At 39.7% G+C, this 27,154-nt stretch overlaps 1 protein-coding gene across 12 annotated transcripts in view; it reads right to left on the bottom strand.

Annotated features, from left to right (window-relative positions):
• The window catches only part of SOX5 (SRY-box transcription factor 5), a 651,412-nt gene that overhangs the window by 26,745 nt on the left and 597,513 nt on the right, over window positions 1-27,154 (bottom strand). For 8 of the 12 annotated variants that reach the window (XM_064515931.1, XM_064515936.1, XM_064515914.1 and 5 more), the window contains 2 exons: window positions 11,093-11,270; window positions 5,945-6,117 (listed from right to left, as the gene is read on the bottom strand). In XM_064515931.1, coding sequence (XP_064372001.1) covers window positions 5,945-6,117; window positions 11,093-11,270 — 351 coding nt within the window. The remainder of the gene's footprint in view (window positions 1-5,944; window positions 6,118-11,092; window positions 11,271-27,154) is intronic. The other 4 variants (XM_064515925.1, XM_064515960.1, XM_064515961.1 and 1 more) reach the window with 1 other exon arrangement.

Below are 27,154 nucleotides of genomic sequence, written 5' to 3'. Positions count from 1 at the left end.
ATTGTATAATCATTATTCCAAACAGAAGGATCTCTTTGCACAGGGTGAGGAGGGAACAAAAAGGTTTCACTGATCATCTTTCCTAGTGTTTTACAGGCCAGCGAGGAACAGAGTGGCCTACAAATTACAGGACAAATTACCTGTCTGCTGAATTCACAGGGATAAGTGAGTGAGTGAGTGAGTGAGTGAGTGAGTGTGTGTGTGTGTGTGTGTGTGTACACGCATACGCGCGTGTGTCTCTAATGTCTGTGAGTACTATAGCCTTTGCTAGTCATTGGAAAAGCAGAAGTATTTTTCTAGTAAAATACTATGGAGATTATGAACATGAACAGGGTTTAACATTTACAAAGCGATTTGGTTTACGATGTTAGTACTGCATGTCTGGACATATTTCCAGCAGATTCCTCCCATTTGGGAAGCCCAACTTGCCCCAGATCCTGTTCTTCCCAGTTTCAACCATTGTCACTTATTCGCTCTAGTTGGACCCACAGACTCGCAGGGTCTACAGCAAGCAGTGGGTCAGACTGTATTTTACCGGCTCTTCTCCTCTCCTCTCCACCCTTCTCTCCTCCAATTCTTCCTTGGCTTTCTGGTTCAAATTTAATCATTAGAGGAAGAAAAGAAATATGTTATTGAAGTAAAATTCTCTACTGCAGGAGAAATTTAAATCCCATGTGTTAAAACGGCTCCTCCTTATGCCTTTAGTAAAGTGAGCTCCAGTGTCCTATTTCTCAAAGACAGCAGGATCTGCTGGTTTAAGAGTCTTAATATCCCCCTCCTTCCTTAGGGGAGAGCAGAGACAGAATTCCTTTCAGCTCAGCAGATCATGGCAGTTTCTTAAGAGTTAACTCTGCTAGTCCCATCCATCAGGCAGCCAGCGAGGCATCAGGAAGGAATGATGGATGTAAAATTATTACAGGGCTGCCACCCGATATACTTACTGCCATTTGTAACTAACGCTGGAACTGACACACTTTTTTCATTATTAAACATCCACATTAAGTCAACATTGGTCACTGTCATTTCATGTTTGGCACTCTGTTAAAGGGAAGAGGGTGAGGTGGGGGTGGGAGGAGGAAGGGGGGGTGGTTAGAAACGGGAGGAAAGGCATCCTGAACCTGGTGTTCCATAAGCATGAGTAATAAAATAGGTTCCTGCTTACAATGCTGGAATAAATATTGTTACAAATAGCTCTTTAGTTACAGTCCAGCAGACAAGCACGTTGGAGCCTTTTAAAAGGACATGCTCCTAGCAGTAACAGAGAGAACTTGTATCCTACGTTAAGAGACAGTTAAGCATGGGATGCGTATGTATTTGCATGTACTCATCTCAGAGCATGCTATGAGTACCACTGCGTCTGTATGCATGCTTGAAATGCTTGTGTTGCTGCATATACTTACACAACTGTCAGCTTCTTGCATCTTTAGCAGCAGGCACTAACATTCAAAAATCAGTACCTGTGTTTGCATCAGCGTACATATACACGTGCTCGAATAGCTGCTTTTGTGTCCCCTTTCTCTTTTTTTTTTTTTTTTTTTTTTTTTTTACAGTTACCAGGGCACATACATTAATGATTGAGAGTCCAAGTATAATCAGAAAATTAGGGGCTAGTTTTGCATGTATTTGTGCTGTGTATTTGTGGAAGGGTGCACTGCAGGTTTGCACGCATGCACACCCGCGCTGCTTCTCTGTGTTTGTGTACATCTCATCTGTAGCAGCACATGCAGTCTGGGGGCTGCACAAACAGACCAGAGTCCACTTTCTGATGCTGCCCGTCGTGGTGTTTGCACTAGATGAGAATCTGCACTCTAGGCAACATGTATAAAAGGTAACATTGCTTATGTACAGTCCATATCAAGCTATAATTAACTGTAGATGGCAATTACAAGTAAAACCACGCTCCTGGGTTTCCAAGAAACCAGAAAAACATATACACACACTTCTCATTTATACATTGAAATGTTTCCAAGAAAAGTAAAGTAAAAATATGTTTTATTGCATTTGCAATTAAAATAGGTTTCAGTAAAATCTATGTTCATCATGATGCTCATAGTTTTTCCTGAAAGCCTCTGAAAATCAAATCACTCAAGATGGTCCAAGTTGGATGCCCATGAAGTGACTCACCCAAATCATCCTAGTCACTTTAGAAAATCCTTTCCCATTTATGACTCCCTTTACACAGCATCCCTCCAGCTCCACAACATTCCTGTTTGACTACTGCCTTACAGCTGACAGGTCTGGCCATCCACAGGGATAAACCCATCTTGGGAACATGAAAGCTAGATAATGGATTGTGTACACACGTGGAAAAAAGCCTCCAGGCTTTAACAGGGAGATTCACCAAGGTGGTTTCCAGTCCTGAGCCTACCCACCCATTCCTGGTGGATACATCCCTAAAAATAGTCTAACTGGCAAGTTCAGATCTGAAAACTAAGGGACCCGCCTTCATTGGTCAGCTGCAGTTATGATTAACGCAACAAAAAAGCTCAACAAGCCTCAGAGTGAGCTCTGTAACACTAACCATTGCAGCAAAGAAGGGAGGAAAATTCTCGATATCCCCAGACTTGTGTTTGTTGGCCACAAAGATTGGGATCACTCTCTACATGAAGTAAAGTGACCTTTCTTCTATACATCACTATAGACATAACATACATTTCTATGCATGAGTATGCCCATGTACACATAGTTATATATTAGGCTAATCCTCTTTTTACTCCCTCCCAGCCCCCACAAAATCTCACTGTCAGCAAGCAACCAGCGAGCAAGCATAATGGCTGAAAAGCTCAGGGGGCTGTGGCTAAGCTACCAAGCAGGACTTCGAGCTTCCGAACCCAAACCCCTAGTGGCTACACTGTAACATCCTCTATTTCTCATTACCCACCTTCCCAACTATCCTTTTCCTTGAAAACAGGAAAAAACACCTTTTGAATGAAACTATTAAAAATGGCAACACTTGCCTTCCTCTCAGATCCTGCTCTTGACAAGAGAGAAAAATTTAACTAAAACCCTAGATCAAAAAGTCACAAGCTTTAGAGAAGCTCAGGTGTTTCTCTGGATCTGAACCTCACAGCTGGCTAGTTAGTGGAAGGCCTAGAACGTAGGTGGGAGATAGGAACAGATACCCAAACTTCACAGCCTCTGACTTTTTCTCTGTTGGGTCAAATGCAAGAGTCAGATCTCTCTCAGCTTAGGAGACCCTGTATATTCAGTGCAACCATTTAACTAGTGCTTATTACCTTAAGTAGTCACCCAGCAACCCAAAATGCCATTCTTGTCTAGGAGAGCTCAGATTCAACTCTGTCCTTCCCTGTTTCCACTTTAAATAAATAAATAGATAGATAGATAGATAGATAGATAAATAATAAAAATAAATCGGTGCCTCCCTGATAAAGTTTTGGCATGTATTTTATCAAAAGCCCAAACCCTAGTGTTGCTTTAGAAAAAATTTAAATCCAGCAAATGCAGTTTTTTCTTCCTGCTACCATGTAAAAGAACTCTCTGCCCTCCACAAGCCCACCAGGAGGCATGAATTAGAGAAGAAAATAAACTTCAACTTGGGTTGAGGGTGAGAAGTGAAAACAGAAGGGGTAAGGAGAATCCCGACAATAGGGAAGTAACAGAATAAAGTGAATGCAGATGGTTCCACTCCTGTTACTTAATCAAAAGGCTGTGCAGAGTCACTAGAGCCAGCATAAAGTCATGTGTTAGAACAACAGCTGATCTGTATTAAAGAAGATTAACTCGCAATGCCATGGTGGAGGGCCTGGGATTATTTTATGTACTTCCATTGCCATACAAGCCGTCAGCACAATTACTGCCCTCCGATGTGAATGACTGATCTGTAACCACAGCTAAACAGCATGCTGCTTAGGGGCCTGGGTGCTTCATGAAGATGAATTTCCATACCATCAAAGTGCTTTTAATGGGCTTCCTGATCCAACCACAAGGCCTGCTTTGCAAGTATATAGAACTCAGGATGAAGGCTTCCTGTCCAAAAGGATTTGGTCGGTTGTCACTTGACAATTCCCAGCCAGCACAGGGGAGGAGAGGGGGGAGATAGGTAGAGTTGTCTCTGCTTTGGAGGATTAAAAAAAAAAAAAAAAAAAAAAAAAAAAAAAAAAAAAAAAAAAAGAGGGTACAGATGCTTTCTGAATGCAACCAACTGCTGTATCCACAGCTGAATTCAATGCGCTTAACAAATAACGGCAATTTAGCTATGCTTGCGAGGAATAGCTTGAGTCACTTTGCATTAGCATCTGGCTGAGTGTTAAAGTCATTTCTACATGGGGAGCAGAGAAAAGAAATTTCTGCTCCGAGCATCCTTTCAAGAATGCTTAAATATTTGAATATAAATTTCTTTGTGCTTGTGATCACTTCTTCTTATATCTGACACTCTGCTTTTCCCTTTTCCCTTCTGGTACTCTTCTATATGAAATGCCGTAAACATGCTCCATTCCTCTCTCTCTTTTTCTTGCCCCATACCAAGGCTCTTATTCTTCTAAAGGGGATTGTACGTAGTGCCAGATACCTATTACACTGACCTCCTTTTTTCCCTTCCCCTTCCTCCCAAGAAAGTGCATGAAATTGGAGTCATTTCTACATCATTTACACCCAAGATAGGCTGATGAAAAAAGTACAGTAGTGAGAGACTCACACGTACATTTAACATTCATTACCCAGACTGCTGGCTTCTCACAGCTTATTGATCAAACTCCATCTAAAAAACAGGGAAAATGGAAAGCTATCCAAATTAGCAATCTGCTCATTCTGGACAATATTGTTTGACTCACAAGCTTCCTAGGATGACTGACTTTCAAGTTTCTGCTAAATAGCTGATCATTTTTATTCATTCTATTTATCTGGCTATCTCAGTGATTCACACAAGGCCTTACGGTGAAAAGGCTAAAAGAGGTTTCAATAAAATTCAGCTTACACCAAATGTAACAGTCATTTTAGTTGTATTGCATGACACTGTATCATCTCAGAAAATACTGCAAGGGAAAGAGAGGAATTCAAGAAAAAAGTCTTGCTAAACACATAAAGTTGAGATGCACACAAGAGTCTGGATACGTATCTTAGGTGGCAGTATTACAAAGACGTCTCACTGTAAAGGCAGCAGCTAAAGGATCGGCAGGTCCATTTACTCTCCATAAGCCAGGACAGTGCACAGAAAGACATCAGGGATTTCCGGAGAACAGCAGGAAATCACGCACTCTTTGACAGGTGTGACAGTTACAGTATGTACAAGCTTTACAAAAAAATACTCACTTTGTCTCTATTTTGTTACAGTACAGCTTAACAGGCCAACTCAAAAGTAGAAGGCGGCCAGGCCCACGCATTCCACTGCTTCTAAGTTTCACTGGAAATACTTGGTGCAGTTTGTGTTGTCAATTCTCTGATTTTTCAATTTTATTAAGTCATCTAACATGACTTGACAGTGCTACATTGCGATGGTCACAAAATATCATATATGACAACCTCATAAGGCTAAATACCCAGAAGCTGAGCCTGAGTATCAGCAAAGCTTACGTTCCTAAAGAAGCTTGAATATTTTCAAATCCAGCTCATCTCACAAACACATGTAAGCATTTCCATAAAGCAAGATTTCTACTTAGACCCAGAGATTTCCAAGATCACCTTGTCATAATACATATTGACAAGCTGGAACGGAGAATTAGTGGCCTCCAAAGTTCTCATGAGGGCTTTAACTCTCCCCTCCTATCACCCCCCCGCCAAGTATCTCCAGGTCTCTCTCTCTCGTCAGCTTTTTGGCTGTGGTTTTCATTTTGCTTCATTTTGCTTTTTTGAAGGAAGCAACTATTCCATGTGAAAGGAAAGAAGAAAACAGAGCAAGAGAAAGGAGAAAAAAAGAGAAGAAGAAACTACGTATTTGTAAGTAGAGATAAATATGATCTCATTTACAAAGGGAGTGTCAGGAACTGACCTTTTCTGTCCTGCAGTTATTGAGACCCAGACTATTCACAACAGCCACTTTCCCATCAAGCACCTGTTGTTCCCTCCGAAGCTGCTCCTTCATCTGTCGGGCCTCCTGGATTGCCTTGGTAACAGCATCGTGGTCATTTAAATAACCTGACGACGTGATAGAAGAAAGGATATCTTAAAAAAAGAAAGTTACAAGAAAACACTTTAGCTTTCATCAGTGAAGTTCACCAAGGTTTTATCACTGCTAATGAGAAAGAGTTAAAAGGTATAGCCCATAAACCTGTCTTTGCTTGGTAATTCTGTTACAGCTATGATAGAGCCACCTGGATATAAACCATGAGAAACATCAGTGCCAAAATCAGCGTCCTGATACTTGATCCCATTAGTTTCAATATTTTCTTGACATTACAGAGGTTAGTCCTGTGGTTTGCATGCAGCAGGATGTAACTGGATAGGAGTTAGGGGAAGCTTTGATCATGCCAGCAATCCCAAACTCTTAAAAATACACCATTTTATTCTTCCCCTTCTAAAATCTTGTGAATACATTAAAATAAACCACAGGTGGCGGTGGTTTGCTATAGATATGAAATGCATAATGGCTGGGAAGAGAAACCTCATCCACTGAATGCTCCCCACCACCACCTGTCATTCAGAAATGTATAAGAAACCACAGCTACACGGCCCTACATTCCCACTCCTATTCATGCTGCTAATAGTAGGTCAAATGTCCACTGTTTTGCTGCAAATTCGCAGCCTAGGGCTTAGCCTTAGTAGTCACTGAATTATTTCCTTTTAAAATGTTACGAGCATCACCGGCACAGCTAATACTATTTAATTTTAAATGTGACACTTTGTCATTTTTTTTCCTTTAGCGTACTGTAGATTATACTTATTATGATCTGCATGTGATTTGTAGGATAGAATACTGATGGGAGACTCCAAGCCCCAGTCTATTTTTCAAACATTAAAGCAGAGGCTAGTATCTATCAATCTCCCTCCCCCTCTACACACACACACACACACACACACACACACACACACGCACACACGCCCGCCCGCCCGCCCGTGCGCACACACACACACACTTTTCTTTCTGTCTTTTAACTAGGGCATAAAAATGGCATAAAATGAATCTGTAATATGAAATTGCCCAGAAAAGGGACTTCTGTTTGTGACATGAGGCTAAATCTAACCAGATCCATTGGCGAATTGTGACAGATGGAGGGACTGTGAGACAGAAGGCAGGCACTAATCACACACAAAATGACCGGCTTGCCTCAACATGTTCCATGGATTCCAGCAAACTTTACACCCTAATCCATTTTTAGAACAAAAAACATCTGGGCCATAAATCCTCTAATCTGCCAAAACACGCTATTAAATCCCATGATTTGTTGAAAAACACTAAGATTAAAGAAAGGAAATATAAAATGGCTAACTGCCGTGTTAGGAAAGTGTTATTAATACTCTTTCTTTGTCTCAATTATGAATGTTCTGTTCCTAAAGAGCCTTGTCTAATCATGTCAGATTACACATCCTTGTTGTATTGCTAGACTCTTCTATCTGATCCACTGATTGCCAAAAAACGTAGGACATTGTCTTGCTGCTTAAAACATTTCAGTAGAAGAAGTCGATGTCAGATTAGTTCAGAGCTGCACTGCTCTACAGATATTTTTTGGTTTGTTTTTTGTGCTGCTTCTTTTTAGATTACACATGGAATGGGACTGGCGTTCTGGTCTTTGGCTGGCAGAAAGTAAAAAGCAGAAGTTTCTGTGCCGTTTGAGTGCTGCTAATTTTATTAAGAGGTAGCTTTTGGCTAAATACCCGAGAATCCTGAGAATTTTTTATGAAATTCATTTGATCCACATTGCCTTTATCAAATGACCCAGTTCAGTAATTCCAAGCCAATGGAATTCTAGTAATTCCAGCTTTCCCGGCATAAGGAAGGGTATAACCTGCACCTACACAGTGCTACCAGCAGAATTTTTTAAACCTCCATTTTAACAACTTGCTTGGTTTCTTCCCCACTTTGCATCTGTTACTGATCAAGCTTGCCTGTAGTCAGAATAAATTAAAAAGGAAGCAAACAAACAAACAAACAGTAGTATTAAAAGCTGATTGTGCTCTTGATTAGGCTAGGTATAATACTTTCAATCTGTAATGCAGCTGAATTTGCCTAGGAACTGGAATTCATGCCCTTCTCCAGACTATTTTGGCTTTTCCTGAATACTGCTATCTTTGAGACAGTTTGGCACATGACAGTGAATAAAAGCAAGCACTCCTTATGTTTTTCAGTAGCTGCCAAGATGCTGGTGTGCAGGGAAATGATTAATATAGAAGCGAGTTGAATGTAAATTATTGTTGTTTAGGGTAGGTGGTGAATTATTGACAGAGAGGGGAACTGCATTACATAAAATGCACTTAGTTACAAGGATTGCCAAACTAGCATAGAGATGTTAAAGATAATGGCACAGGGTAGAGAGAAGTTGTTTCTGTTTTTAGTACATGGACATATGCCTGTTCCCAAAAAGAAATGCTTGGATTTAAAGTCATACATGAAGCCATGACATGTGTGACTGCTCAGTCTGTAGCAAAATTTATATGCTATAAGGATAGCTCTAGAAAAGGGCTACATATCTGCATGCCCGACTTCCATAGCTATACTCTTACTCGTAGGCGGCTCCTATGAGGTTTACCTTCTCCAGATGCAGCTGAACAACACACAAACATTTCTCCAAGCCACTGGAAACACGCAGCCTGAAGCACTGCTTTCACAGAGTGGTTTTAATTTGAAGCTAGTGGCAAGGAAAGGTGACAGCTCAGCTGCATCCCAGGAAGACGGGCCCATGCACACCTAGGACCAACAACTTCTCTTTTGCATTGACAGCCCCAAGCATTCAAACGCTGCGAGTAACTGTCTGGCACTTAACTGCAGATTTCCCAAGAAGTGACCATTCCTGGAAGAACTCGCCTCTCAAGGTAAAAAGGTAGCCCAGCCTTTCCACCATTTTTAATCCTTAGTCGCTTTGCTAAAATTGCTATCAAGATTATCAGCAGGACTAGGCTTTCTGTGGCATAGATCCTACAGGGCGGTAACTTCGAATGGCCTGTGCAATTTTTTAAGGTCACCAAAGGGTTTCTACATGGTAATGACTTTTGCTTGCTATAACTTTGGTTGGATCTGACCTAGCAGTTAGCAGAAAAAGACTCCGCATAGTGTTTGCAAGCTTCTCATTCTTCTAGTCTTCCATAAAGGACAGACTTTTGATAGAAGCAGGCTGTGTCTGTCCTGCTCCTGCACCACATTTAGAGAATGCTTATCTTATATATACAGTATGCACAGTGATACCGCTCAGCAACCTCAAAAAGTCACTTTCTATATTTGTAGCTAGGAGATATACAGCAGTGAACTCTATGTCATTAACAATAACTTAAGTATGTTATCTTTTGCTCCACAGTTTTCCATGGTTTATTAATGGTATAACGCATTAATTCTTCTTACAAGAGTGACCTTTAAAGCTCCATTCATCCTCACAGCTTTTATCCAATTACATTATCACTCACTACAGGTACAGCATTTCGAAATCTGCATTTTTGTTAAAAGAAGTAAATTGCAGGGGTCTCAAACCTATGAAAAATATCAGGTGTGTAAGGAAAGAAGATTGAAAAGCAGAGAACAAGAGATGTCCTGCCACTGAGATGCAGGTCAGATGCTTAACTCCACATCTAAATGTGATGCTCACTCTGCTGAAGACAAAGGATTTAATGTGAAAAAATTGAAACTCAGTCCATTGTACATGGAGAGCAGTAGGGCCAACCACATTAAAGATGAAATACATTATTACCTACCCAAGTTAAATAGTGTAGGGCTAATATGAATAATACATGCATTGACAATTAACAATGGGACATTTATGAAATATTTATACAGTTATATAAAACATATCAAACCCGATAACTTTATTTTCCTTTGTATAGGATATAGGAGCATATCCTCTGTCTGATATATTTAATGCTCATCAACATTAGAAATAATAATGTATGTACAGTGGAAGGGTAACAGAGTAGGATCTGTATCTGTTTTAAATTTTGGACATAACTGTGGGTCTTCCTGGTATCTATTTAGGTAGAATATGGGCTACAAAAAGCCTGGGAGAGCCCTATAGAGAAAGAAAATGTTTTCACTACATAGCACTGTGATAATACAGAAATAGCTCCCGATAAGTCTGACCTATGCTTCCTTTTGTTCTTTCTGCCATCTCTGAAAGTGGCCAACATGAGATGTTTTAGGAGCAGTAAGTCCCACAATAGCAAGGGTACAACAACCTGCACATTTAATTCCCTAAAAAGACTTCAATTTACATCCTGAAATCTTAATTCAGGTTATATTAAATCACTTCTTGCAATATATGTTTCAGTTAGAAGGATCAGGAATGGGGTGTATAAGCATTTTACTTATACAGACACAAAGAGCAGTTCCTTTAAAAATTGTACTTGTAAAATCGTCACCAGGACCATTATTATTTAGATGTTCCTCAGGCAAAGAGGCAATTTTGACAGGAGGAAAAAGTAATATTGTTTTTTGGAATGATGTTCAAAACAGCCAGTCAACTGTTTGCAAGATACAACATCAAACTTGTTTTAAAGAGAATCTGCTGATTGTTTTTTTAGTTAGCCGTTAGTATTTTCTCTGGTAGACTGAGGTAAAATAATGCCCCATGCAGTTTTTCAGTGGACTAAGCATTAAACCTGTAATTTTGCAAAGACTTATTTGCATCTGTACACTTCTAACCAGCAGGGAAATTTTTGTTAAAGTGTATTCATCACTTGTTTTTTTTTTTAGATGTCACAGTAGAATCTGTCTGTCTTTAATGTTTGCCATTAAACATACATCATTTATTGACTGTTATTGACAAAACAGTATCTCAAATAACACAGGTTTTTGTTTTCCTAGTCTGTGCACAAGGTTAAAATACTCCTCCTGCACCGTGAACTATGTGGGAGTCTGTTCATTGATATCAATAAACGCACTATTAGGGTCAATCTGTGACACTTATACATCACTGTCTGGCACTAGCTGATAAATGCCCACTTTATAATAATACCTACTAGTGGATATGAAGTGAAATATAAATGAAACTGAGCTTACCTATTGTGTTAGCTCTGGCCGACGGACTAGCTAATGTTGCTGGCACAGAGGATTTTAGTGAACTGGCCCCGCTATTTATTCTCAGAGTTGGCATATGAGGAGAGGTGGGTGATGTGGGAGATTTGCCATCAGATGTCTTGGGTTTGGCTGAAAGGTTCAGAGGCTGGGCCACTTCATCCTAGGATGAGCAGAAGATAAAACAATGATGTTATTAAAAAACAGCTGTTGGCACAACACTACCCAAGCAAAGACAGTTGTTTTCGGTTCATATGAAGTTCTAAACCTGCAAGGTTGTATGATATATATTAAGATCAAATATGATACCACCTTGTCATTCCATTTTGGAACTGAGATGGCCAGAGGACTGGAAAATTAGCATGACAGGATTAGAGAACATTCTCTATTTGTACTTTTTAAGTAAGAATTGTCCCTGAAGAAATTATTCACATCAAAAATATATATGCTTCTGTAATGAAAATAAAGAGTAATTTTACACTTCTGTTCTATTCTATTGTTATTTTGTTTTAAACTTAAGATAGGTGAACTAAATAAAAACTGAAGAGAATTTTTACTTAAAATTCAACAGCCTTCTACCCCCCAGGTGAGCAAAATTGTCTGTGTGTGTTTAGGGTTTTTTTTAACTTCTGTCTTCCTCTGAACTTCCCAGACTTCGAATTGCAAGCATAAAAATATCATAGGAAACATTTACTTCTCTTTCAGCAGAACAAGAGAGCAGGAAGGGCCTCCCATTTCTTTCTACAAAATTTGAAATGATGGCCTGGATAATTCTGTATAAGCCTCTAGATCTTTTCATCTTTTTCTGAGCTGGACTTCAAGATTTCAGTAATTATTACTATACAAAAATAGAAAATTTGGGTCAATTTTTTTATAAGGTAACTGGAATTACTTGTAAACCTGGCTTGATTATACACATAGTAATAGACATTGCTATAAAATACCTTAAAATTCTAAGTCATGTATTTTTGTTTGACCATCGTAAAAAAACAATATGAAAAAACAGAAAAAGGAAAACACACTTTTCATCAAAGGGGATACTTTAGGAATAATTTTAACTGACTTTTAAGTATCCAGAAACAATGCATGTGGTATTAGATTGAAGCACCACATGTCAGCTTAGCTTTCCTCTGACATTGTAACTTAGGAAAGCCATCCTTTAGCTAAAGCAAATGTTGCTACATTGCAGTCTTGTTTCAGCTATAGGCACTGAAGAAGTTGATTCTGATCTTTGTAAGTGGTAAGTATGTTCACTGCTAGAGAGCTATTCCTGACTTACAGCAATGCAAAGCAGACTGGAATTAGACTCATAATGTTTGAGTGTTTTACAGTTGCTACTAAACTATCTGTAACTACTATCATATAATACCGATTCTTTCCCACAGCGGGTGGTGTGCTGCAGCACAGAAGGAATTTTATAGTTGCCTATTGTATGTGGAAGTATGATGTAGATGTATGAATGTCTCCGACCACCAGAAATTTGCTTATGTTTTTGCAAAGCACTGTCATATAGCTTTTCAATTACCTTAAACAAGCAAATTTTGACCTAGGCACTTTCATAGTATTTGATTACTTTTACACTTTTGTAATAGTCATAGCTAAAAATAAACTAAAGCTGAGTAAACCAATCAGGAACACAGTGGACAAAACTGTCCTCTTTAAAGTGATAGTTAAGCTGTCCTAGACGCAATTGGTGCATAACAGTAAAAGGGGGGAAAATCAATGGATAAAATTGACTTAGGAGCCTATATTGTATTGTCACAAGTGACTTAGGCACTTAGAAGGCAGAGTTCTGTTGATTTTCTAGGAGACTGAAGCCTCTGGGTTATGCAGGTGTTCCAAAATTTCTCCCAGTTCAACAAGCAATTGATGTTTTCAGAAGGTATTCTTTCCCTTACACAAACACAAATCCATCCGAGCTAGCATAAAATAGACTAACCTATTACCCAAATGGAAGGGGACTTGCCCTGCTGTTCCATTATCTCAGTTAAGAAATCCCAGGACAGTGTAACTACAATGTTGGAAGATCAGTACTTAGATAGTTTGCATAAAAGCGTAACTTCAAACCAATCAACAAATCAACTAAACACAGCAATCCTGTGCCAGACTAGGATCCCTGAAGAGCAAAGATGTCTATTTAGAAGACAGCATCAGAAGCAATGCAAACCTGCCCACAAACCTGTATCAGTCCAATTCAAGAGGGTTTAGTTTCCATGTATATTTAATTCTTGACCTCTGTTCTAAGCATCAACAAAAGCGGCCATTGCTCCAGATAAAGTAGTGAAAGCGGCAGTGCGCTCTCTGTCCACTAGAAATCTGACTGAGAGCAGCATGTCATTTCAGACAGACCACCAAACAGTCACTGATGGGAATGGCTTTCACTCCCTATAAACCCAGGTCAGATTCCAATCTGCCTCCTAGAGCCAGAAGTTTTTTTCAGTCCTGCCCTTTTTGGACAAGCAAATCACCTGGGCTATCCTGTCCCTATAAAGTTTATTTTCCTTCCCTTCTCTCGCTCCTCTCTTTCCTCAATCCATTCTTCCATTTTTTTTATCCTGGTGTGAAGGCAAGGTTTTGTGCAAGTCAACTACACAACAGGTTTTTGGTCTCATTTAACGCAAGTTAGAAATGGGGGTAGGTGGCCTTTCCATCCTAGGCATCCAGTGATGAAGCTGTACATGCTGTAACTGTTCTTGGTAGAAAGAATGCTCTTCTTCGTTCAAGTCAGCACAGCCTTCTCTGGAGCCAAGAAGCATAAGCCCTTGTGGAAATAATAGAAGGCGACAGTTCCAGAGCTGATAAATGTCATTCCAAATTGCCTCTTCATTCACTTTCCTTGTGTGTTCAGGCTAATGGTAAATTAATCGGAGGTCACACAAGCTTGGTTCTTACATAGGAGAATAAGTAAACAATTTTAAGCGACTATATGTATTTATAAAATGATACTATTTCACTGTTTAGTCCTCATAACATTTTTACTTCTGTTGTTTCAAAGAGCATTTTCACATCCACACTGGAACTTAAGACTCAGACAGTTTAGAAATTCTCCGCTGGATCTGAGCTGAGAGGAATTTCAGTCATTCCCTTTACCACAACAGAACTGCATGGATTTATCCCATGGGAGTATAAAAACTACCTGGGAGACAGGTAATAATACACGATTGTGTTAAATGTGAACACCACTGTTTGGATCTCCATGCCTACACTCACTGAGACATTTTACCCTTTTTTCTTTCTGCAAACATAAATCTGAAATTCTCTGGATGAGTTTCTATTCTGTGCCATTCCAGTTTAAATCAAGGAGGACTCCACTGTCTTCATTATCCATTTGCACCTGTGTAACCAAGAGGAGAATTTTGTGTTGGCCTACCTTTATTTTTACTATAACTTCTTCCAGCTAACATTCTGCCACACTATAGATTAGCAGGCCTCACTCTCAGTTATATCAAGGCTGCATGTAAGTGCGGCATGAAGGGAGCTAGGGCAAACAAGAGTAATAATAAAAAAATCATATGTAGCATGTTCACTCCAGGTTGCTTGCATCTTTAAACAGCCGGAAGGCAGATTCTATTTTATGCAGTGGGATCACAGAATCCAGAACAACTCCCTGCACTTGCTTTTTATTAAAGGAAGCCCAGTATTGATTGGTCTCTGCCTTTTCTTGACATGCACAGTTATTCTAAGATGCCATTGATAAGAACAAGCCAGTATTTTTTAGAGTTAAACAAAGTTAAACATTTATTTATATATCAGCCAAAATGATTATTGCTTAGAGCAGAGGACATTAAGACCCAAAAGGCTTGTAATAATATAAACACAGATGTGATGAAAGTAAAATATGATCTCAATTAAAGGTTATGAAATGTTTCCTTTAAAAAGTAGCATATTTGTCTAACAAAACAACATACAGACAAAAAAAATAAATGTAGAGAATAAAGCATAAGCAAAAACACATGATGGAGGGCTAATAAAATGAAGTGCACACAGTGAAGAGCAAAGCATTGGTACAGAGATTCCAGTCCCCTGCATCACAACAGTATCAGGATAGTCGCTATTTTAGGCAGAGCTGGTGGTTTGCCTCCCAAGATTGGAAAGACTATCATTAACCACAACTCTGGAGCTCAGGGTCCTTGATTTGATCTAGAGGTTTATTCTGCTGATCTCTAGACAGAGGGGAGAAAATACAAGAACCCTCCATCTGCACCAGCATGTGAGGGTAAATGGACAGCAGTGAAGACAGGATTTGAAAGTGGAATTTTGTAGCTTCATTACACCTGGATTTGTACAACTTTGAGCTTTCATATTTAAGCATCAGACACTGGAAATCCTCAAATGGAAGGCTTTGTAAGTGCCTCACAAACAATCTTTAGGCAGAAATAGTGCTGGCACACTGAGTGTGTATCACACTGCTTTTTTAAGGTTTTTATGGTCCTTCCAAAATGTGAAATGGTAGGTAAACGCAAAGTGCTTACTAACATGGAATGAAAAAACTGAAAAGGAAAAAACTTGATCAAGGTCACACAGTAAAGTAGTTCAGAACTTCAGATGGACCCAGGAATTCTGCCTCACAGTCATGCATGTTACAAATAGTTGACTGAAATGGTGTCTTTTCTAATGTTTCTATGGGTCAGATCAAGCTGTCTCTATTTATTGCTTCCTAAAATAAAAGGTTCATTTATGTCTGAATATGGAGAAAGAAGAGACTGCAATCTGATTTTGACAATCTTTCTAAATCAATTATTAAAAATTGCACTATTTCAATACCAGGAACCGAATGAAAGACTGATAGCCCAGACGCATGAACCAGTCTCAGAGAAAGGAAAAAGGTGCTGGTGGGGAAAAGAATCCAGACAATTTAGTTGGATTTTTAATCTAGCTTCTTTTCACATATTTTACAGATTAGTTTAGTATTAAAACATGGTTACTGAATTATTGTGCTGTAATTTAAATCCAAGCACCGCATCCCACTGTGGCACACACTGAAGGTCCAGGTTGCACAGTTTATTACAAAATCATGAACTATGCTGTGTATCATCTGACTGGCAATACAAATGTGCTTAAATGACCTGGCATAAGCACAGCCTAGCATGCTTTACTAAAGAGGCTTTTCATGACCTCTGGGAACACATTCACCACATATTGCTGCCTATTTAAATGACCTTGACAGTACAAATTACAGCCAAATGAGTTAGAAACAAGAAGCTGGAGAGGAGGTTTCTAAAAGAATGCCTCTCCCACCCCTCCAGAAACAAAGCCTCATTCCCCCACCCTGTTTCTGTTTCATGGAGATCTTCATTTCAACAGAAATGCAAAATATGGAGCACTCACTGGGTGTCTGGGGCAGAAGACAATAATGCTATTGTTGTGCACTGAACAATGCAGCCAGTCAGTGCCTTACCCAGTCGCACTCTCGCTCATCCAGAAATGTCTAGCCAAAATATATGAGAAGCAGAGGTGCAACAGCATACATGCAGATAAAACCCTTCAACATCACTGTCCCTCAGGACTACAGTTGTCCACACACTCACACAAAGATACTGGCAGCTTTCTGCCCGTCCCCTCCCCCTGCTCTGAAGCCACTCATGGTGAAATTATCAGCAGTGATAATAAGAAGCCGAGAGGTAAAGGCAGTTGTGAAACATGTTGTATAAATGAATCATGCTGCTGATATTATCCTCGCTGATGAAATAATTGTATTAAATTAAGCAGGGATGTTCACATGACAGGATGGGTGAATTAGATAATGCTCATCTGCAGCTGCACCTCCTCCTGCCGCATTCTCAAGTTTTGATTAAGAATAATGTGTCCCTTCCTGCAAAGGTGGAAATTTCTCTAACTACACAGAAAGAAAGAGATGGAGACATATAAACAGACATCTCAGTCATGATATGATAATACAAACAGCAGAATTATTCTTTAGGTTCACAGAAGTCACTTTATCCTACTGTATCTTTGTCTGTGAGTTGCAGCGGAGAAAATACAAGAGGCACGACCAGACTCTTGTCAGGAAAAGAAAAGGCACTAAGGATAAGACAGAAGGCAAATACTAGCAAGGACTGCCTTCTTTTCTGGTCCTGCAAAGTGCACAGACTTCTCATTCTGCGCTATCTGCAGAAACATCTCAGCCCAAATTTCTGTCTATACTTGAAGCAGATTTTGTTATGGCGTTGCTTTGCTGAGTCTCTTTTCCCGAATGTGTTGCTCTCAGGAGCTACAGACTTCATCGACTTAGTGCATGTTACCCAACCAAAGTTAGTACTTCTAGTCCGTACTGATATTCCCCAAATACTGCTACTTGTGGGACTCAAAAGCAAGGGAAGAGCTGAGCTGCCTCGTATTTGTGGCAAACATTATGGTTCTGTTCTCTTATTAGCTTCTTTTAGGGGACTATTCAAGGAATAAATTACTCCCAAATGGTCATTAATACACTGGTGGTACGCTTTCTTTTCTTGCACAGTCTCCGTTCCTGTTAACGAGCAAAAGTGATGGAGGAACACACAAGCTTAATCCATTCTGCTTTTTAGTATGAGGGACAGACAGTCTTTTTCCAGTCCTTTTTTACAACACTGGGGGCAACAACTCGGTGAGGATATTCTCTAGAAACTTTGTCCTCTCAGAAGGATCCATAACTTCTTCCCCTTTCATTTTTCTTTACTGGAAGTCTAGCTGCCAGGGAAGAGGTCTGCAGCTACAGAGACTAATTTGCTGCCCTGGAAACCCCAAGCTTTGATTTTGTCTAGTCCACATGTTGTCACAGTAAAATCGGAGAGTTGCTGGGTTGTTTTCCATTTGTATCTGGCATTGTAGTTTCTACAAGTTTTACATAGGATTCACAAACAGATGCAGGAAAAACAAAAGAGGAACATGCAAAAAGACCTATCTGTAAACATGGAAGGCCCTAGGAGCTGTATGCCTTCCGCCCAGCAACCTCTTTTCTGGCTGTGCAGTGCTTACTTTGTGAGTATCACTCTACCCTTTGAGCCACAGAATACAGCTGCAGAAATAACAGAGGACCAAGCATACGATCACTTGAGTCCTCCAGCTAGCTCTGATATGGAACAACATTGGCTGTTTCAGCTGCAGAGCATCCTCAAAGCAGTGTCTGTGGAGTGCTTGTGTCTATGAAACTCCTCCTAGAAGTCTCCACCCAGAGATGATCTGGGGCAAAGCCATTAATTTGGTGCAGCCACTGGTCAGAATTCTGCATGCAGAACTGTAGAAGTAACTCTCAAATCTCTTTAGGAAATATAAGTGCTGTGCTGGGACCTAGCCCTTTTGGGTCTCATGGAGCTGAAGGCAGCCTGTTTGGCAAACAGACTACATCAAGGCATACAACTTAGCAAAATGAGCAAACTGGTATGTGTTTACTCAAAATTCATTCATTTAGATTCTAAAATTCCTCAGAGAAGCATCCTCCAAACCATACTTCCAGCTTCTGGCTGGCTCTGGACTGCCAAAACACCCACCATCCTTGTAAAGTCTCCTGGTAATCTCCACAGACAAACAGCACAATGTGTTTGAGGAAAGCTGCTGGTATGATATTTCTATGCTATTTTTGCTTGATCAGGGGTTTTCAGTCACACCAACCTTTAGGAAAACCTGACGACTTGTGGACACTTTTCCCAAATCAGATCCAAACTTCAAACATACATTTTCATCCATACAAAATATAATCGACTTATTCCTATTGCCATTATTTCGCTGTTTGGGCATTTGCTTCTCTGTTAGACCGATACAAGCAGAACTGAGAGCTGCTTGCTGCGTTGCTTAGGATCCCATGCATGGATTTGCAGTACTACACAAGTTAAAATTGCAGGAACAAAGTCCTTTCAGCATTTGCTCACACCTCATAATGAAAAAGCAATTTCTCATGTTGCACCTCTGAGTGAGCAAAAATCTAACTTGGTAGCCTCATTTACAAAAAAAAACTTCAGCGAAGCTTTTTTGAGCAAATCCTGCTAGGTTTGGCCTGAACTGAGAAGGATTCATATTAAGTAAAGATACATGAGCCAGTGCGGAAAAACTGGCCACTTGGGACTTTGTTAGCCCACATTTTGTGCCAAACTTGAGTCCTTTTGTTAGTTTTTCACTTCTAATAATTATTGTTCAACTATATATCCCACATCACCACTGTACCTACTTATTTGGTATAATACTATTAATGAAGTACTTCTCTAAGAAGGCTCAAGTCAGCTGCTAAGCAGGAAGAGTGACTTAGGCACAGGTCAGCAGGGATTGATGCAGATACTACAAATCTTCAGGGGATGCCAACAACCAATTTTTCATGCTTTTAACCATGCAAATCACTACACAACAAGTAAAAAAACATTAGAGAGGATCACAGAATTGTGGGGGACAGGAGGGAAAAGGCATCTTCCTAGAAAGACTGTTTCTTCCAAACGGCCCCCACTGAAATACATGGCAAATAATAAAGTGTGAGAAGGAAAAAAAAGTCACTTTTCCAGTTCTTCAGAGGAATATTAATTAATTAAAGCTCATAATTACCCCTACGGCTTTTGCCTTTTTTCACGAACAGGAAGAATCAGGCACAAAGTGGCTAAATGATTTGCCTAATCTTGCATAGTGAGTAGATAGCTGAATCAGAACAGAGCCATTGCCACTCTTCTTCAGACCCATGATTTTTTTGGTATTCGACTGACTCTCCCCAAATGTCCAGCTGCTTCAGAAGAAGCTGCTGGACAAAGTAGGTGGCTGTCAGATAATTTGATCTGTAACATGTACTCCTGAACTTCTGCTGGGTAGAAACAGCAGGGACCCATGCCCACCCCCATAACAAGCCTGTCTCAAAAGTGGAGCTAGACTTTTAGGCTGGATTTGGGTTGCTGCCTAAACTGAACTCGGAGTCACCACCCTCCAACAAATAACCCCTAGGAAACGTGAAGCAGAACGAACAGCAATGAAAACAACAAAACCTGAAAGGACGGGGAAGGACTTGGAAGGAAATAAAACAAGGACCTGCAAAGCCAAACAGCGTTACAAACTGATACATTTTAAATGAACAACAAGAAAACAGAAGCCACACTGATCAAAGCCTCCCACCTCCTGTCTGTGGTGGATGACACCTTCGCTGGGAGCACACCACCACCTCTAACCCCACACCTGCAAAAGGAATTAATTTCAAAAAGAATACAGACCAAAGCGCACCATATCAAAACAAATTAGCAACAGACCCCTCCTCCCGCTGTGGTCAGGCAGGGGAAGCAGAAATGCTGCATGGATTGTAAGATTCAAGGGGGAAAAAAGACAAAACAAAACCAAAAAACAGCTGTTGAAAACTTGAGAAGAAACAAGTCAAAAGAGCTTGAAGAAAAGAGATTTCAAACAGCTTGGACAATCGACACTGGACTAAGAAATTCCTTTTCAAAAACCACCTGTGTTTCCTCTGACTCTGGGTATCTCTATGCAGTGTAGGCATATTTTTCACTGAGAGAGGCAGCTACGTACGCAATACAACAAGTAGGTAGTGCAAAGATAAAATGCACCAGTTTTATTTATAGCTATATACAAGCTGTATGAAAAGTGTCAAAATATGTTTTGTAACTGTAGATATGACCTGCCTGACAATTTGTTTTTCAAACTAATAGCTTTTCAAAGGGAAATTATCAACACAAAACTCATCCTTCTTTAATGCTTGCATGCTATTAACAACATCCTAGATGACTAAAATCAAAATGACTTTTCAGCTCTGTCTTGCTGTACGTTTTTTTCATTTCACCTCATTTTAGCAGGAAGACCAAATCTAATCAGCAGTTCCAGAAACTGGGGGCAGCAGAGGAGGGGTCTGAGGTACCACTGGGAGTGTTTAAAGCAAACACATGCTCCATCTTTGAAAACTGCGCACACAGAAAAAGAAAAAATTGATTGATATTTATATCCCACCCATAGTCATATATCTGGGGCTTAACTACTCGAGAGTATACCTGCTGGGAAGGGTCACCGCCTCTCCTATGCCACAGTCATGCCTTATTTACTGCTGATTCCTTGAGTCATGCGTGGGCACCCAGAGAGACTCGGGTTCATTTCCTGATTTTGCAACAGGCATCCTCTGGGAACTTGAATGAGTCACTCATCAGCTAATTTTCTTCTGCACATGGTCAATGACATCTTTGCAAAGCAGTTGTAAAATATTACCAAATACAAATGTTAGTGTTTTGCACTAGTGCAAATGGCTATAGAAAGTAAAAAGCCACCTCTTTTGCCTTAATTCTCTACTTATAAAATGGAGAAAATACATCCTTTCGTCTATGAAAAGGGTTTCTTCTAGGCAAAGCGAGCATGCATCACATACACGTCCATTTAACTGCAGGAGGACCCCACCCTTTAAAGCTCTTTAAGTTTAGTAAGTATTATCGATATTATACTTACATAATTATCCTAATGAACATATTAAGCAATCATAACAACCATAATTAAAATTGAAATACATTGTAGTTCCATTTCTATTTGCTACTGTCAGTACTGAACACAGATTACAAGCAAAACAGCACTGAAGAAGTATTCAGCCCCCCTTGGTGAATAGACTGTTCAGATCTTACTCCTGATTCACACAAGCAAAAATGAAATCACCATCAGGACCAATATCAGGGCCAAATTGCTGGCAGGCACAATGAACCACTAATTGCTGGATTCATTAGTAAGACTCATAGTTTGTCCCCATGAGATGCTGAACACTTTCAGCTCCTTTTAAAACCTCATGTCTTAGAAATTAAAATTAACAACTACAAACTAGTATTTCTGTTACACTGTAGAAACTCAGCATGAATTTGAAGTCAGATCACAAGAATGCCAAAAATCTATTGTGTAAAATTAGGCAGATTTTTATCTACCATTTTCCTGTTAATTCCATACATACATGCATACACAATAGATATTCCATGCTGTTCCTCAAGCCTAAACAATCAGTTAAAATAGTTTTTGTAAAGCTGAAAGAAGACAACTGCCTTAAAAAATACCTTTCAAATAGCCCCAGCATCATACTGTTAAGATTGGCCTATTCTTTTCAGACGTAAAACAAATGTCTATTTAAAAACACATCCAAATGCATTTCCATCACTCAGCCAGAACACATTCACCTCCCAGAAGCTAACACTGTATGATATGGAAAGAGAGAGAGAGGGAGAGGGGGGGAGAGAGAGAGAGAGAGAGAGAGAGGGAGGAGACCTTTAGTCCACCTACTGGCTTCACTAAAGGCAATGAATCCAGCCCTAGCTCATTTCAAGTAGGTTCAGTTGTGTCAAAGGTTACCCACAAGCTATTTCTTGATGATTTATAGCTGATGTCTACAGATCTCCTTTTATTTTAATGATAACTTCAATGGAGACGTTAAGACATTCTTTGTCTTCACCGAAGTATACAAGAGGGAAGCTGACATCTTAAAAAAATTTCCGAGAGGCCGATTCGCTATTTCTGAACGGGGCCAGCTCTGGGCATTTTTTATATCTTAACCAGAAGAAGGAAGACCTCCCTCCCTCCCCCATTTCTCCCATACTAAAGCTGCTATGCTTTGTGACTTATTCTGGGCACAGATCCTACAGCACTGACTCAATGTGTATGTCACCAGTTAATTAGGATCAAGACAAGACTCTAGGATACTTGGTAAGCATAAGGTAATTTCATTGCTTCACCAATAATGGCATACTGGTTATACATACTACTTAACACATATATTTATATAGCATATTTTCTTCTGTTTGAGCCCAGAGCAATTTACAAAGTGAGTCCCAAACGATACCATATATCACGGAAATCCTTTCACCCAGTTGAACTGTAATCATTTGGGGATGAAAGACAACACTTTGCAACAGTGCAGAAAAAGCAGTGGCATAACATACTGCATCCACTTGGAATTTAAGATGTCATGCCTGTAAAACCCTGGATAGCTGTCCAAATCTGAGATTATTTTTAGCCTGGAAATTAGGGTGTGTGTGCATGTGTGTGTGTGTGCACATGAGATCAGCGTGCATGCATGCACATGTTTGTCGATCTTCATCTCTAAATAATTTTGGAGCTCACCAGGCAATTCCCATCAGGCATGATGGAAGGAACTCCTGAAAGAACCATGTGATTTGTGTAAAGAGGCAATGGGGCGGAGGAGTGGGGCACTGTAGGCATCTCCGCTTAGGGAAAGACTCCCACATTTTAATAGACACCAGGGGATCCCCCTATGAGAAGTCTACATCTCCAGCCAGAGTCTAAATATTGTGAGACTTCACAACACTCATGAAACCAGGTTTCTGGCACTCTTGGAACAACTTGTTCATTTTAAAATGAAGGCAGAAGAGAAAGTCTCTATTCAGTTTCCTTCTTCTGCTCTATAGGCCGCTGAATATCGGTGCTGCCTTCTCACTTTGGCTAGTGAAAATGATAAAGGCAAACCTTTAATTGTTTGGGATACCAGTGAACCCCCCAGGTTTTACAATACCACATTATTCAGCTTGTGAGCTGCAGTTCATTGGCAGGATTCATTCTGCGTAGAGAAATTCACATTCCTAAGGCTGTGAAATTAGGAACAATAAATCCAGACATGAAATGTAGCGGGCAAAGTCATGTGACACCATTTTAACTTCTGATATCACAAATGAAATGCTGCTTGACATGCATTTCTCAACCAAATGCGTGTGTCAAATTTCCCTGACCCCAGATTACGTCTGGGCCTTTTATAGAGCATATTGAAAGCACAGCTCATCTCCACATCTATGACGAATAATAAGCAAACAGCGATGAATTAATCCATCCCAGAGTTTTGATTGCTGACTCATGATTTTCAGTGGCCATTAGAAGCTAGCATAGGAGTATCCACAAAGGCAACAAGTAGTTTCAAGGAAGACTAAGAATAATGAAAATGGGCACAAAAGGGAGTAATTCTGATCTGCAAGCAAAACAGAAGAAGCAAGAGTTCAGACTAGAAATATTCAAGATTTTACTGCAGCAACCAACAGCTAAATTCATAATATATTAACTTACAGCTGTAAACTGAAGTCTATATGGCTCTTAGCACAGCTAAAGATAAAAATAATCACTGACCTGGAATGACTGCAGCCCTGAGAGAGCTACCTTTGGAAATAGAGAAATTCACACGAACCTGACATAATAAAAATATTCTTCAGAACTGTGATAATCATGTTGTCTTCTTAATGGTCCACTGAATTAAAACTGCTTTAGTAATCCTGTCACTACATTACTCCTTTTTCTGGTACACTGCTTCAGAGTTTTCTCTGGAGCACTCTGGAGAGGAATAAATGTTCCCCTGAAACTCAACTTTAAGAAGCTTTTTGTGCCAATTTTCCCATGGATATGTCATGTTGGGTTGTGTTTGTCACTATGTAACTCCTGTTGTGTTCTGTTAGATTGAAATCATGTAACGCGATGTGGCTGATTCATGACGTGACATGTCACTGCCTGGCACGTCAGCTGAAAGCCTGTTCGAATCCATGTGTTACACTTCCGTACACACATCGCTATTAAAAACACTCCCCATTTTTTAAAAATCTACTAGCAGGTGCTGGCACATCCACTCAAAAAAGTTTAAGAAACACTAATAACTTATGAAATGCTCTAAGTTACATTCTTTCAGTCACATCATGAATGGAAATTGAACAGCCTTCTCTCCAGCATTCCCATAGCAGACACGGTCTTCTCCTCCATGCACTCAGTTGGTCAAGATACTGAGCAATCTTTTATCAAAGATATTTTTTCCTCAATCAGAATTTTTTTCAAAGACATCAGTCATGATATTAACTTATCTTTCCCCCCCAAAAGAACAGGAAAAACGCAGCAACTGAAATGAAACAAACAGAAACTAAACTGACTCATTGGTACAAAAAGTTACATTTGAAATCATAATTTGGTACCATTAGTGGACAAAGGTACGTGATCAGGATCAAAATTGTCTAACCGGTTTCATATATGTGCCCTTGTTTAATAATGTCAGAAAACAAAATGATTTGCTGTCTCAGTTTGTCTGCCGCTAATTTCTACCCTCTTTGGATACTATCGAAACATTTTTACTAGGCTTATTACAGTCAAAAAATATAATTCTGCTGAACAATGTTTACGCCTTTGCAGAATTGCAAACATGGAGTCTTCCATGATTTGTCTCTGAAAATGAATGCCACTTCATTAAAATAATAATTCTTAGATTCATTTTGTTAGCTGCCCTCTAAGCCTTTGAAATACATTTATACCTGTCTGTAAGGTTCAGCCATGATGGCCAGAAGCTTTTTGTTTAAATGAGATTCTTACACCTTCACACGATTCCAGCAGCTGGGTCTTTAAAGAAACTATTCGTTACAACATTACAAGACATTGCTACACTGCTTTGAGAAACCCATATGCTCTAAAGTAGCAGGATTTACACGTAATTTCTCTGAAACCCTCTTTCACGGCCTTTCCATTTTACAGCAAGCAATTTAAAATGTATGCTGCCCAACAAATGTAAAGTTCTCAGAAACTTCGGTAAAACATTTGCCAAGCACTTAATATAACTTCAGAGTCCATACCAACCTATAAGAAACTGTCTCTTTGAATTTGAAAATAAAATGGATTCCTTCTCTATTCTGCTGCTAATGTCGCTTCTCTTCAACTATCCACAGCTATCAAGGATTACAGATTAAAATGTTTCAGATTAAAAAAAGAGAAGTTTGTAGAGCTCCCCTGTTAAATGTTAATCATGCAGCAACGGGTACAGTAACACTTACTGCAAACTACATTTCTTTGATGCTTAGTTTAAATTGCATTCTGTCTGAATGTGTCAAGAGCAGATAATTTCAAATCTAGCATGTAACATGTGGAAGCAAACCACTCTCAGCAGACAAAGCAAGCAGCTTCTGGAAGCTACCAGACTGATCATATTAAAATTTGATACAAGCAGCTCAGAAATTTACTTTCTGTGTTGAAAAGTGCTACATTTGATAAAGGATGGGTACACTGCTGTCCAGCGGACGGCCCTGCCATGGCAGCCTGAGGGCTTTACTTGCCACTATAAACACATGCCACAAAGTACCTAAATGCTTAAACCTAAACTTGTTGTGGAAGGGAAAATTTAGTGCCTAAACTGAGGCATCTGGCTTCATTGTAGAAGAATCTTGTAGAAGATGTAGTCTTCTGCTCCATTTCAGGCTGTCTCCTATTCTGTGAAGGTAGTACATTGTCACTATTTTGCACAGGCCTGTGCTCCTGGAATAAACATATTCCTTGATTTAGAGTGTCTAACAGCTCAGAGTCCAGAAAATAAATCTCTGGAATAAAAGACAGATGAACTTGAAAGGAATTTCATATTAAGAAGGAAACTAGAAATTATCGCGATACTAGTGTAACTGGCTGTTTCTGTTATCTACATTTAAACTTGGAGCTAGCATCAGTCCTTCATATTTTCAGTGCTGTGAAAGATGCTCTGATACTTGGCAGCCCCCTATGAAGAACACTTCCTCTCAAGCTGAATTTCATATATGAACTTCTCCTCCTTTCCGTAGTAGAAACACTCTCTCCTAAGTATTTTCCAACTATCCCCCCAGAACAAGCCCACATGAAAGGTGAGGATGATTGACAAAAACAACAGCAACCACAAAAATCTAATCTTTTCCGTTTCTTTATGCAGCTCCAGATTCCATGCTGTCACTCCTGAACCCTTTCACTGCTACTCTTGGGACTGAGTATATCAGCGCAAGAGGTATCTTAGGGACATTAAAAAAAAAAAAAAAATCCTGTGAGAGTGTTTTCTTGCTTGGGGTTCCCCAAGTCTCTTCTTCTGAAATGCTGCTTTTTCTTATTGAAATACCTTCTTCCAAGTGACACTAGGTGGGCAGTTCTGTCATAATGCCTCTACAGAAGTAAGTATGCAGATATTTCTAAGTAACAGAATAACAAACGAAACTGAAACAAAATGTCAGGTCCCAACATTCCTGAATGTTGAAGGAACCTGAAACTGGATCTGATTTTAGTAGCCACATCCTGAAAATAATAGTGCATGGTGTAATGTCTCAGTCTGCAGTGTCACTGCTAAGCCAATGTTGTGGAACAGTTTTTCAA

The sequence above is a fragment of the Dromaius novaehollandiae genome, chromosome 1 (assembly GCF_036370855.1).
Source record: "Dromaius novaehollandiae isolate bDroNov1 chromosome 1, bDroNov1.hap1, whole genome shotgun sequence".
Taxonomy (NCBI): domain Eukaryota; kingdom Metazoa; phylum Chordata; class Aves; order Casuariiformes; family Dromaiidae; genus Dromaius; species Dromaius novaehollandiae.
This window is presented reverse-complemented; position numbering and strand designations above follow the sequence as displayed.